The sequence below is a fragment of the Ochotona princeps genome, chromosome X (assembly GCF_030435755.1).
Source record: "Ochotona princeps isolate mOchPri1 chromosome X, mOchPri1.hap1, whole genome shotgun sequence".
Taxonomy (NCBI): domain Eukaryota; kingdom Metazoa; phylum Chordata; class Mammalia; order Lagomorpha; family Ochotonidae; genus Ochotona; species Ochotona princeps.
In genome coordinates, this window is record NC_080865.1 from 106701928 (window position 1) to 106715623 (window position 13696).

Here is a 13696-nt window from a genome sequence, read left to right on the forward strand (position 1 = left end):
CAGTGCCCAGCCTCCCAGCCCATGCCCCGGTTGGCCTGGAGCTTCTTCTGCCCGAGTTCCCCGGGGCTGCCTCAGCTCCGCTCCTCCCACTGTCCCCTGGCCACTTCAACATCTCCTGCCCTCATTGCCCCTTGGGGTCTCGGGGTGGCTGGACGTTATGGAGAGGGAGACAGGAGCACCCACTTCCCCAGGCTCAGCTCTGAGACCCCTGCGCCAGGAGGGGGTCATAGGAGGGTCCTGCCAGGGAAGGTGTGGGACAGAAGTCCTCTTTGGTGGGACTGGCAGAAGGAGCGGACAGGAGGCACTGGGCGCATGCTGCACCCCCAGGTGCATGATAGCAGGAGAGGAGAAGGCAATGCCTCGGTAGCCCTTTAGATCTGGCTCTGCTGCCCCCACCCCGTCTCCAGCTGGGAAGCCTCTGGAGACTTCTGGAATGTGCCTTCTGCAGCAGCAGAACAGTAGCTGGGCATATGGTGTGGTGGCAGGCTGGGTCCAGCGCTGTGTTCTGCCTGCCCGTCCCCAAGGTCTTCCTGGGACAGGCCACCCCAAGGCTGAGGCAGCAGCTCAGCCCTGGGTGCGAGGCATGAGAGGGCCCCTGTGGTGTGTGCGGCTCTTTCCTCACCACACAGGGACTCTCAGGTTAGGCGGGCAGCCCTCACAGAGACTTGGGGGGCAATGGACACGTGTCCATTGCCCGGTCCTCTGTCCTCTGCACTATGTCCCTGACCCCCAAGGCCACAGGGGCATGGCCAGTGGGTGAGGGGGCAGGGCAGCTGATGGAGGGGCTGGCCCGAGGGCTGCCCTTGTCCCTGGCTCTCGCCTGCAGGAAGCGGGCATTCGACGTCTGGAGCAGGAGCTGGCCTACACCAACCGATGTGGGGCCCACGGCTGGAGCAGAGGAGGACTGCTGAGCAACGGGCCCAGCCCAGTACCGGAATGGAAGGAGGAAGTGGTATCAAGGTCTGGGAAGAGGGGGAGGGAGGGAGGGCAAGACCCTTCTGGGCAAGGGGCAGGGATGGAGTTGTGGCAAGGCCTGCCTGGGGAGGGAGGGTGTGAGGGAGGGCAAGGCCTGCCTGGGGAGGGAGGGTGTGAGGGAGGGCAAGGCCTGCCTGGGGAGGGAGAGCAAGACCCAGGAGACACCCAGGTCTGGGGCACCAAGCTCCCCAAGAATGGACTGGGGAGGGGCTTGAGCCCACCCCCTCTTTGCCTTTGTTCACAGAGGGGCCCTGAGCCCTACAACCCAGCACTTGTGGCAGGGGCTCCAGGACTGACCATGCAGGCCAGGTCTGGCCAAGGACCCCAGCTTGGCCTGCTGTGCTCTGAAGGACTGCTTAGAGGGCCCCAAGTCTGCATCCCAGGCAGGGAGCCTTCCTGACTGTGCCCTTTCCTGACTGCCCTAGTCTGGGCCTCCTGCCGCCTACCCTCTGCCTGGGCCTCTTCCTGGGAGCACTCCAACCCCTCTCTCTGCAGGGTCTGAGTCAGTGGGGGAGAGGAGGCACTTGCAGGTGGGGTGTGCTGCTGCAGGAGGTCCTGGGCACCAGCAGCAGGGCCACACGGAGACCCAGTAGCCTGTGCCAGGCTCACAGTTCAGGCTGCTGGTGCCCTTGTGCCTTACTGGGCTTGCCCCAGACCCTCCTGCCCAGCCCCTGGCCCAAGAAAGCCACAGCCACCCACAGGAGAATGGAAGCAAAATTTTATTCCTCTTGGCTGGAGAAGAAAACTAGTGGGTGGTCAAGGACAGGACCCCTACTTCTTCCCCTCCCAGAACCAAAGAAGACAAGCAGCGCCACCGACCGGCTCCCTCTGCACAAGTGAAGCCAAGAGGCCAGTCATGAGAGGCAGGTGAGCGCAGCACGGGGCAGGGGCGACTGCAGTGATGGGTTGGGGTGGCCAGGCCAGGCCAGAGGGCAGAGGAGAGCAGGCGTGGGGGACACTTCTCGTCAGGGCAGCTGCTGGCCAGGAATGGCGGCACCGAGCTCAGGGCACCAGGACACGGTAAGGGCTACCCGGGATGTGCTCGTCACCCCACTTGACCACCAGCGTGTACTCCCCTTTGTCCTTGAGCAGGTAGGAGACGCTGTAGAGCCTGCTGCCCACATGCTTCACCAGGATCTCTTCACAGGGTGTCCTTGGGCCGTGAACCCCCACCAGCAGCATGCTGTTGCCTGAGGGAGGATGGGCCTCAGTCACAGGCTCCGTCCCTGCCCTGTGCCCCAGCTGTTGAGGCCACTCCAGCTTCCCGACCCCCAGCTCCACCCTTTCCTTGGGGGTACAGATGGCAGCTGCCCACCTGCTTTGCTGCAATCCACCGTGAAGCTGCTCTTCTGGCCCACGTAGGCCTTGCTCAGCCCCAGGCCCTTGGCCACCACTTTGCTGGCATCGGCAGGACCCGGGCCTGGCACGCCATGCTGGGTGGCAGCAGCAGCCTTGCTCAGGGAGTCCACAAACACCGAGGACGTCTCATGGAGGCTGTGGTTGCTGACGAGCCGAGGGCCTGTGGGGCACAGTGGCTTGGGCTGAGACGGGGAGGAGTACCAGGCATCGGGTGGGCACCAGAAGCCTGGCCATAGGCTCACCTGTGACTTTGGCCTTAAAGGGGCTGCCCCCAATGTGGTAGGGCCCACCATACTTGATGGAGATGAGGTAGCTGCCGGGTGCCATGGGAGTGTAAGTGACGCGGTAGCCCTCGGGGCACTCCTGGCAATCCATCTTCACCTTGGAGGGGCCATCGATCGTCACCGAAAGGGCGCCGGCTCCCGCATTGGTTGTGTTCACGATAAATTCAGCTGGGCTCCCTGGGAACAGGGGAGGTCAGGCAGGGTTTCCTGGAGCCCCGACGCCCAGCCACCCAGTACAGGTGCGTGGAAGCCACACGCCTCCTGTTGTGGCCAAGAGCTTGGCCATGGCCGACTCGGCCACGCACAAAGCTGTACCTGCCGACCCACCTGTAATGCCGCCTTCCAGGCCTGCTCCGTAGGCGGACACCATGCCTGGGTCCCCTCCGTGCCCAGGCTCCCCAACTCGGATCTTGAAGGGGCTTCCAGGGATGTGGGTGCCGTTGAACTTGACATCAATCAAGTAGATGCCATTCTCGCGTGGGATGAAGCGCACAGCATACTTATCTGAGGAGTAGAAGGGCATGCTGTGGGCCTGGGGGCTCACTGGGTAACCAGCAGGTAGCCACTCAAAAGGACAGCCTCAGTCTCGGCCTTCTGGGGTTTCCCTCACTGGCCAGAATGACCCAAGCAAGATCCTCTCCCCCAGCCCCAACCTGGGACCCCTCTGCTTCTTCTAGGGCCATGTTGGATGCCCACACACCCGCAGAAGGCTGAGGGCGGAAGCTTTAGACGCCCAAGCAGCCCGCCATCGAGACTCATCGGCACCCAACTCTTTTGTGAGCACAACACCCGCCTCGCCTGTTTGCATTCGAAGAGGTACCGTAAGTGCCATGACCCCTGCCCGTGAACCAGGGCTCTTGCACAGGCCGAACTTGCTTCGAGCCACACAGCCAGGAAGGGGCGGGACTAGGTGGTGACACTGATGCGGGCGAGCGAGTCTACTGCAGGCGCCATGCACTTGGCCAAAGATCCGGGCAGCCCGTGGCTAGACTTGAGGGTTCTCCCTCTGCAGACAAACTGCATTGCTCTGCCAAAGCCTTCTTCCTAGTGGCCACACTCGGCAAGCCAGATGCCCGAGGGCTTGGGCTACGAGTCAAGGAGGGTTTGCCTGGTTGAGAGCGCCCAGGCAGACATCGGGGCCCCGTCTTGGCTGCTGATGGAAAAGTCTGTACCTTCCTTGTGTTCTCAGCCTGCTTCCAGCTGGCTGGACAGGCTTTGGGGAAGCCTGCTGCGCCCGAGGGCCCTGGGCAGGTGGGTGGCTGGGCAGGGACAGGGCCTCACCTTGGTCAATCTCTGTGACATAGCACTCCTCCAGGGCTCCCGAGGGGCTGTGCACCTTGGCATCAATCGCCCCCTTGGCCCCATTCAGGCTGACTGCAAAAGAGGCTGGCTGGTTGACCTTTAGCCCTGACTCCTGGAAGCACAGCAGATGAGGTTAGGTGGGGTGGCAGGAGCAAGGGAGGAAGGAGGGCAGGGCCTGAGTCAGGAGGCCCCACGAGCGCACACTTACCCAGCTGGCGTCCAACTTGGTTTAAAGAGGGAGAGCCACTGATTTGCTAGGGACAGCAAGTGACAGGCATACGCCCTCTCCCTTCTCCCCGTCCCCTACCCCCCCACCCCACAATTCTACAGTCACACAGCCCCAGGCAGCAGGAAGGGAGGGTGGCCCTGCAGCCCTGGCAGGCTGTCCCTCTTTAAACCTCAGCCCTGGTGCTCAAGGGGCACAGGCTCCTGTTCAAAGCCTTTAGACCTGAGACACGAGAAAAACTCCACGCGGTGGGCAGGGTGCTTCCTGCCAACCCCAAGCACGGGCTGTACCCGGCCAGAGCAGGGGCCCGGTGCCCAGAGCTGGGCCGGGTGAGTTACCCGACACAGGGCCACGGCCTGCGCTTCGTAGTGCCTCTGGTCTGGCCGGGCCCAGGAGCCCCAGGTGGACAGTTTCTCTCAGTGCCTCACCTGAAGACTAGAAACAGTAAGGCGGCGGGCATCGCCGGACGGAGAAGCCACAGGCACCACGAAAGGACTGTCGGGTATGTGCTCCTCGTTGAACTTCACTGACACCTCGTAGTCACCTGGGCAGGAAGAGAGCACGAGGCTACCCTGGGCCACGGCAGCAGTGAATCATCTTATGCCATCCCAAGGCTTAGCCCAGGTTCTGGGACCTCGAGGCAGAGGGTGGGGGTGGTGTCTGCAGGCCAAGGGGTGCGGGTGGGTGTACGGAGCCAACTCCCACTGGGGCCTCTCCTCCTCCAGCCCCAGCTTGGCCCCCTGTACCTGGCTCCTGGACCACATAGGCCACACCGCACGAGCCATCCTTGCGGTCCTCGAAGGAGATCTCAGCCTTGCTTGGGCCCTCCACAGCAATGGCCAGGCCCCCAGCACCAGCCTCCCTGGTCCAGATGCTGAATTCAGCTGTGGAGGACAGTGGTTTCTCCTAGGAGGTTGGCTGTCGGGGACCATGGCCCTCCCAGCATGGTCCCAAATGGCATGGCTGGCTCCTCGCCCAGAGCAGCCTCCCCCCAAGCACCCAGGAGAGCAAGAGTGCCCATAGGCAAGCTGGCCTACCTGGCACTCCAGCTTCAGCCCTCTCCAGGCCAGGGCCTCCAGCACGGACCTTGTGGGCTCCTCCTTCCCCGAGGGGCCCCACAGTGAACTGGAAGGGGCTCCCAGGCACGTGCTGGCCCTTGTACTTGACACTGACTGTGTGTGTGCCCATCTCGGCAGGCACAAAGCGGATGCAGTATGTGTGGTTCTCGCCTTCCACAATCTCAGCCTCGTGGCTCTTGCCCGAGGGGCTGGTCACCTGGGCTGTCATGTCCTGGATGCTGATTTCTGGGGGGGGGGAGGGGACGGTGATAGCCTGGTAGGCAGGAGGCCTGCGCCCCACCGCCTCTCAAAACCACTCCCTGGCTCCTCACAGCCCCTACCAGGGATCTTGAGGCTGAGGTCGCAGTGACTGCCAACGTTGGCTACCGAAGGAGCCCGTCGTCTGCGTGTGATACTCTCTTTCACCCGGCCCTCGCCTGTCACTTTGACTGAGAAGGGGCTGCCTGCAGGGAGAAAGTGAAGCCCATACCCAGCGCAGGTTACACACGGTGTGGCAGCGAGGCTGGGGCAGGAGGTGCGTGGTCACCACACTAACCGGGCACGTGCTGGTCAGCAAACTTGATGTTGATTATGTAGTTGCCGGGCTCTGTGGGGCAGTAGGTGACTCTACACGTGCCATCTTCCAGGTCCTCTGTGTTGATATCCACCTTGCTGGGTCCCTCGATGGAGAGGCTGAGTCCACCGTAGCCTGGGAGATGGCCAGCTCTGTGTCACACTGCCAAGTACCATGCTGCCCACTGCAGCAGGCAGGCAGGCAGGCAGGCAGGCAGGCAGGCCACCGCTACCTACCTGCATCTCGAGTGTCAATGATAAACTCCGCAGGTTCAAAGGTATGGCCCTCGTGAAGGCCCTGGCCAGACACGCGCACACGGCTGGCATCCCCAATCTCCGACTGGCTGATCACCACTGGGATGGGGCTGCTGGCCACGTGCTGGCCATTCTTCTTCACATGCACCAAGTGCTCCCCCGTCTCCTTAGGCACGAACGAGATCCCTGGGCGCGGGGCAGGACTGTCAGCGGGAGGGGCGCGGGTCTCCCTCCCGCAGCTGCCTTCCCTTCCCGGCCCCCTAGGCCTCATACCCACGTGACCGTTGCGCAGCCGCTTCAGCAGACATGGCTCCTCCCGACCGGATGGGGGCACCACGGTGGCTGTCAGCAGGCTGAGGTCTGTCTCCGAGATGTTGATGGGGATGTCAGCTGCAGAGCCCACCTTCAGGTGGGACATCCGCATGGAGTCGTCACCTGGCAGGGGCAGGGGCCGGGTCATCTGTCACTACGCGTCTGGCCTGGCCGCAGGAGGACCAGACACCCAGCAGGCTGCCTGCTGCTGCCCGCTGCCCACTGCCCCCGGGGCCACGCACCTGTGACCCTGGCAGTGAAGGGGCTGCCTGGGATGTGTTGGTCGTTGTACTTGACCAGGATGCTATAGTCGCCAGGCAGCACCGGCAGGTAGGAGACACTGCACGTCCCGTCCTGGTTGTCGGTACAGCTGATTTCCGCTTTGGAAGGACCCTCGATGGCCAGTGACAAGCCCCCTGGGGAGAGTCGCCCGAGAGGGTAGGTCTTGTGCCTTGGGTTGAGGGCATATCTCTAGGCCTGCCCTGAGGAGGTGCCCCACTGGGCCGGGTGGGAGGGAGGCGGGGGAGGGGCTGAGGGACAGGGTGCCCTACCCCGGAACCCCTGGCACATTCAGCCCTCAGCCGGGGAAGGACATCCCAGACCCCCAGGGCATGGAGACCATGGAGACCACGGCTGCTGCTCACCTTCTCCTGCGTCTTTGGTGTTGACAGTGAACGTGGCGGGCTTTATGACTCACCGTGCCACTAGGGGCTGCATCCCTTCAGCTGCCGGTGGAGAGTACTGGGAACTGGATAGTAGGTGAGCTCATTGCTAATGCTGCTCTAGCCTCTAAACCTTAGGAGCCCTGCGGGGGTAGGCTACGCACAATCTAGATCCCCATGAACAGGGAGCTGGAGATTGAATCTGTGCTTAAGCAGCGACTCTAGAGGATCCCCAAATCCTTGGGAGCTTTTGTCAGGTCACTGTAGCCCCTTCTGTGTCATGGAGAACATCTAGCAGTCTTTCAGCTTAGCTCCCTTTTGGAGCACTCAGGTGCTCTGGTGAGGAGTAGAGCCCTCGGAATTGGGTCCCATGCAGGGTTGAGAACTGCAGAGTTCTCGGGCAGGCTGGACAGCAGAAGTGCCATCAAGCTCCCAGAGGCCTGGCCAGCGGCCCCTGTGGCCCTGTGGCAGGTCTCGAGAGGGTGAGGACAGTGCAGGCTGCTCGCGTGGAGGTTGAGGCAAGCTACTCCTTTGGTCAGTCAAGGGTGCTTATCCTGCGCTCGGGTACGGCTGCATCAGGAGCCCTTGCAGCGTGCATGGATGAAGACAGGAGGCCAGCTCTCTACTTCCTTCCCTCATGCCATACACTGTTTTGACTGCCAAGCACACTTAGCAGCCCCTCTTGTCCTCCACGCCTTCGAGGGATTCAGTACCTATTCTGAATTAGGCAGTGATGTCTGCTTTTCTTCAGATGCCTAAAGCACAGCTCTCCTTCGTCTCATGCTGTCCTTTGCCTTCTCCATGTCCTCCCGTGGGAGATGTGCGAAAGCACCCCGCCACCCCAAGCCCACGTGCTATCCTGCTAGGCTCCATCTTCCTCTCTGCCTGGCCGCACCGTGCTCTAGGCTAGCGGCACGCCCATGTGGCTAAGCATTCTGGGAGAACCAGCCTTCTCACATGATTTCTCAATAGCTACTCAAACACATTGTGCCACTTTGTCCTTCTCAATCCTGCTCGTTCTGCCAGCGCACATGCAGGTGCATTGATACAATCATTAGGTGTCTGTTTCTCCACCTACCTATGCCCACCACCCACTGTGTACCAACCAGGGCTCGGCTCTGCTGAGTCCACAAAGCAAGGGGCTGGGCTCTGAAGGACAAGCCAAAAGCAAGGGGCTTGTAAGTCAAACCAGAGAGGCTAGGTTCTGGAAGTAGTAAGAAAAGTAGAAATGATTAATTCTTTTTTGCTTATCTTAAGCGGAGAATAACCATGTTAATTTTTAGGATCACCAACAGTGTGGGGGGAGAGGTAAGATATAACGGTAACTGGTTAGCAGCGGGTGGAGCAGGGCCTAGGCCTAGCCCTGTCACAAACTGAGGGTTAGCCTATAGCCAGGGAGGAGCTCAGGAGTCCATGCTGCACGTGTGGGCACTGCACAGGCACTGTTCCAAATGAGACCAGCTTGGGACCACACCAAGAGGGCCTAGTGCCAAAGCCCTACTGCTTTACTGGGCTTGTACCTCGCATCTGCCCTCCTGGAGTGGGATGCCAGCGCTTTGTGCTTCTCCACCCACTGCTGGCAGGAGAAAGCCAGGTGGCTCGGGGTCATAAGTCATTCTATCCTGGATCTCTGTTGCCTCCACTTAGGAACAACCCCCAGTAAATTATAACGATTAGCAGATATTTAAGCAGAGCACAAACAGTGGGGTGTGAGCTGAGGAGCGACCTCCCAGGCGCAGACAACATGCCTCATTTGACATCTTCACACTCGTGGAAGCCGAAACCCGTTTCAGCCTTTCTTGCTAGGCGCACTTGCAAACTGTGCTGTGTCTGCGCTCTCACCTGCATTTCCACCCCTTATTATACTGCAGTTCTTTCTATAGTCAGCAGCATGCCTGGTAGCAAGTCAGGGAATAAGCCCCCCTCCTCAGACAACACAGAAATCTGTCCCTGGTAGTATGTGATATCTGGAGACCAAAACCAATCCGCAGAACCAAGAAAGCCGGGTGACAGTTCTTAAAACCTAACATCCAGAGACCCCAAGTTGTGGGAGCCAGATCCTCCCCAGCAGGAAGAGCCAACACATTAAAAATAAATGATCTTTTTTATTGTGTCCACGAAAACAAAGGGCAGTCCTTGGCTAGCCCCCAACCGGGGGGTAATGAACAGGAGGCATGCATGAAAACGTGACAAGTCAAGGAGTGAAGTCTTCCCTCCCAGGCTCTACGGGTCAGAGGCAAGCAGGGCCAGGGGGCTCCCAAGGCAGGCACCCCCAGGCAGACCCTAGCAGGAAGGGTCCAAGTCAGCTACCTCCCTGGTAGCATGAGGCAGGAGGAGCAAGTGCTGCCCTGGGCTAGGCCCAGTCCCCAAAGCAGAACACAGAGAAAAGTCCCCCCACCCCCCAGAACACACACTGCACTAAGGCAGACAGAGAAGAGCTGGGTCTCAAAGCAAGACCCTCAGGGATCCATCCAGAAGGGGTTGCCTTCCTCTGCCTGCATGGAATAGTAGACAAAGAGCAGGAAGGCAGCAAAGACCAGGAAAAGCAGCAGCTGGCCCCAAAGGGGGACCTGCCGGTCCTGACCCAGAGCAGCCATGGGGGCTTGCTTTTCCGGCCGGATGGCACGGCGGGTGAGCCAGGATGGAGGAGATGAAGAGGCCGCGGGAGAGGAGGATGCAGGGTAATAGGGCAGGCCCACGGAGCTCCTGGTGACGCTGGGAACAGGGCGGTAGCGTGCGCTGCTCTGGTGGGCACTGGCACGGCCGTACGTGGGGCGTTCCCTGACGCAAAGGAAGGGAAGCAATGGGCTAGGAGAGCCTGGGCCCACAGTCATTGGTCCCAGGGCCTCAGCAGTACTCACCTCTCCTTGCCCTCCTCTTCGGAAGAGAAAAGACCATCACTGCGCACCTGCAGGACAGAGGCGTGGTGAAGGGAGCAGCCGGAAGGACCAGCGCAGCTAGGCATGTATCCGTGAGTCCAAAAGTTCCTGGCCATCTCACTGTAACCACTAATTAAAGGTCAGAGACAGGTTGGCCATTGTGGCATGGTAGGCTTGGCCACCACTCAGGATGCCCGCATGCTATATAGCACGGCTGCTTCCAATTCGGATCCGGCTTACTGGTAATGCACACTTTGGAAAGACGCAGAGAGTGGCCTCCACTAGCCCCGAGGGAGACCCAGACACAATTCTGGACTCCCGCTTTGGCTTGACCCTGCCTGACTAGTCCAGACATTTATGGAGTGAACCAGGGTGGCAAGATTTCACTCTACTGTTCTGCCCTTCAAGTAGATGAAAATAAACATCTTAAGGAAAATTAAAGTCCTGGGCATGGCACAATGGCGCAAAGGCTAATTCCTCCCATTGCAAGCACCAGCCTGTATCCCAGCAGCTCCACTTCCCATCCAGCTCCCTGCCTGTGGCCTGGGAAAGCAGAGAAGGACGGCCCAAAGCCTTGGGACCCTGCACCTGTGTGGGAGACCCAGAAGAGGTTCCTGGCTTTGGATCAGCTCAGTTTTGGCCATTGTGGCCGCTTGGGGAGTGAGCCAGTGAATGGAAGCTGTTTCGCTTTGTCTCTCCTTCTCTCTATAAGCATGCCTTTCCCATAAACCCTAAAAAAATCTTAAAAGCAAAACAGAAACAAAAACAAAAAAAATCTTAAAAAAAAAAAGTCCACAGCTCTAGAGCAGTTACAGTAGTATTGGATTCCCAGCCTTTTCAGTTTTTAAGATTTTACTTATTTATTTGACAAGAGTTACAGAGAGATGGAGGGAGAGACCAAGATCTTCCATCTCTGCTTCCCTGTCTAATGGTCATAACCACCAAGGCTCAGGAATGCCATCTAGGACTCCTATGCGGGTGCAGGGGCCCAAGTACCTGGGCCATCCTCTGCTGCTTTCCCAGGTGCATTAGCAGGGACTCAAGTCAGTGCCCAGATAGGATGCTGGCTTGGCAGGTGGTGGCTTAATGCACTGTGCCACAACAGTGACCGCAGCCTGTTCCTTTTTGTGTCGGGATTGTCAGAGTTTTACCTTGCGATCCAGCGCAGAGTGTGAGGCACATGCTGTGTGCTCTAGCCTGACAGGCCTGGCAGCCCCCAGAGGAGGTCATGACCACAAGGCTATCTGCTGAGCCTAACTTTCTGTGGAGAGTTAAGGAGCGGCCATGTGTGCCCCGAAGCCAGCTCTGAGCTGTTTAAGCTGGACGTGAAAAGGCTGCCCCCAGCAGCTCACCTGGTGATGGGAGGCGGCGGCATCTGAGAGCTGCGAGCCGGCTGGCCAGACGCCTTTGGAGGTGCCCGCGGCCTCGGGGTCTCGGTAAGTGGTGCTGCTCAAGTAACTCTCCTCGTAGTAGTCGTCATCGTAACCTGCACAAAGGGGGCACCGGTCGCAGAGGGCAGGTCCAAGCTCCCTAGCGGCTCTAGGCCCCAATCTAAGCGCCATCCCCGCACCCTTTCTGCTGCTTGATGGCGGAGAGGAGCTGAGGGCTCGGGTCTGGGTGGAGGTGTTGGGAGTGCCACCCGACTGCGTCCTTACCCTTGCTCTGGTAGAGTAAGGCGTCCTCCTTTTTGGGTAGATCATACTTATCCGAGTCCACGGAGGCCGAATCTAAATCTGAAATGAGAGGTTGGGGAGAGACCGTTTCCCCAGGCTTCCCCAGGCTTCCCTCCTTTCTTTCCAGTGTGCCTCTTTCCAGTAGCACACCTCCGTTCGGCCCCCGCCACCACGCCCTCAAAATGCCACCCTCCCTGGCACCGCAGGTAGCCAGCTGGGTCCTGGGGGCGGCTCACCCGAGAACCGATAGGAGAACGAGGAAGCAGACGAGTTGGGTGGGGAGAGCCTCCGCCTCTGCGTTTCGTACTCGAAAATTTTCTTTTCGTAGAGCTTGCGAGTAGAGCCTGAGCAGACAGCGAGCGCGGGCCTGTCAGGAGCACGGGCCGCGACCCAAAGCAGAGCGCAGGGAGGGCAGCTGGGTGGGAAACGCAGGCAGCGAGGTCTCGGGGGACCGCGGGCCTGGGGTACGGGCCAGCGAGTCCCAGGAAGCGATCCGCCCGCTGCGGCTTACCCACGACTGGCCCGTGCGGGATGTTGTACTGGCGCAGCACGGCGGCCAGCTCGGTGTCCGACAGAACCGCGTAGTCGTCCATTGCGAGCCCGGCCGGCAGGTGGCGAAGGGCTGGGAGCAGCCCGGGCCTGGCGACACAGGCCGAACGACAGCACAGCCTCTGAAGCTCGGGAGCGGCCGCGCTAGCGTCACGTGCGCGTCACGCCGCGTCACGGCTGCGGGCTCCTCTGGCGGCGCGCGCTGCGCGGGGCGGAGCTAAGCCAGGAGGAGAAGCCGGCACAGACCGGTCTGGCCCTGGGAGCGGGCAGGGCGGGGCTGCCGAGCTCCTGTTTCCCAAACGTGCAAGATTGGTCTGTGGCGAAACGAGGGCGGGGCCCGTGTGGGAGCCAAAGCGGCTCAAACTAGTTTCAGGAGAGTGGGCGGGGCTGCGCGCTCGGGGAAAATGGGCGGGGTGGGAGCACCCAGACGTCACGCGCTGGCGCGGCTGAACTTGACTGTTCGCAGGGGCGAAAGCCTGTGCGAGCCAAACCGGCAGAAACCGGCCCCACATAAGAGCGGCAGAGCGGGCTGGGCGGGTTTCTCAGTCCGTGGGATCTCGCCCTGTCCCTGCGCCTTCCGTCCTTGTCCGCCCTCGGGCTCCAGGCCCAAGGGTTGCCCGGCAGCAGCAGCGAGAAGGAGCCCACTCCTTCAGAGCCAGTCCGGAAAGAGCACCGCTCTTGGGCCAGCCACGGCTGCAAAGGAACGATTTTGCCTGCACGACGCCAGAGAAGCGGCTGCACCTGGCGCAGCCCGTGTCCGGGCCGGCCTCCTCAGTTCGCACCTGCACCCATCAGTTCCCATCCCCTCCCTGCTTCCTTTCCTCCTGCCGCGCTCCAGCCGGGAGGAAATGGGCCACTGACTGGGCCAGGAGGCCGCAGGCACTGCAGGAGCCAGCAGCCTTCGAAGGTGTCCGGGCGTGCCAAGGGGCACAGGCAGAGCATGGGTGCGGTGCTGGGATGGTGTGTGCCTGCCTAGCCCACTCTTCTGTGCACCCAGGGCGGCAGGGGCGGGGTTGGGGAGGGGACGAAAGGAGAGAAGGCGCAGCTCAAGTCATTATGTCCCTGAACCCAGCATGAGCAGGAGGTGGCCAGGCACGGGGCAGAGAAGCGTGCTAACCATGAAAGGCTGCCAGGTCTTATTCGGGATCCTGGCAAGTGTCTTAAGTGGTCTTAAGCGGAAGAGGGCTGTCTGGCGCAGTGTTAACGAAGTGACAGTAGTACTATAAACAGACAGCTGTTGGAGTGTGGGTCTAACTAGGAGTGTTGGGCAGTCCAACTTAGCTGGTGCCAGGGAGCCACCAGAAGAGCTCCAATCAGGTTCTTGCAGATGGGCCCAAGTGGTGATGCTCAGAGGCCAGTTCTCTCAGGAAGCTTGCAGAGTGGAGGGGAATGGCAGAGTCATGGGATCCCTCATATTGACAAAGCTTGGAAGGAGTAAGTTTTCGTGCAGCAGTGCGGCAGATTCCAGATGATCGCAGCCTGCTGTGTCCCTAGCAATAGGGAGCAGTTGTCCGTGACCCAAAAGATGCCGTACCTGGCAGGAAGACGAGCATACAGGACACTTGGGGCTATTTCTACCCAGCTGCCTG

General features: G+C 60.4%; 2 protein-coding genes across 2 annotated transcripts; both read right to left on the reverse strand.

Moving 5' to 3' along the window:
• Positions 1-1678: 1678 nt before the first annotated feature.
• On the reverse strand, positions 1679-8854 carry LOC101534516 (filamin-A-like). The gene is made up of 15 exons (XM_004598902.4): positions 8849-8854; positions 6989-7028; positions 6587-6760; positions 6306-6467; positions 6015-6218; positions 5761-5913; positions 5546-5668; positions 5184-5450; positions 4893-5030; positions 4575-4690; positions 3900-4032; positions 2946-3122; positions 2577-2795; positions 2291-2494; positions 1679-2165 (listed from the first exon to the last, which is right to left on the reverse strand). Exons 1-15 carry the CDS (start codon positions 8852-8854, stop codon positions 1978-1980), a joined length of 2304 nt encoding a protein of 767 aa, XP_004598959.2. The 3' UTR covers positions 1679-1977.
• Positions 8855-9091: 237 nt separating this feature from the next.
• EMD (emerin) lies at positions 9092-12281 on the reverse strand. Its single transcript, XM_004598864.4, has 6 exons — positions 12070-12281; positions 11795-11902; positions 11541-11618; positions 11238-11371; positions 9868-9914; positions 9092-9787 (listed from the first exon to the last, which is right to left on the reverse strand). The coding sequence occupies exons 1-6, from the start codon at positions 12149-12151 to the stop codon at positions 9466-9468; spliced, it is 771 nt and encodes a 256-aa protein (XP_004598921.2). The 5' UTR covers positions 12152-12281; the 3' UTR covers positions 9092-9465.
• Positions 12282-13696: the final 1415 nt, after the last annotated feature.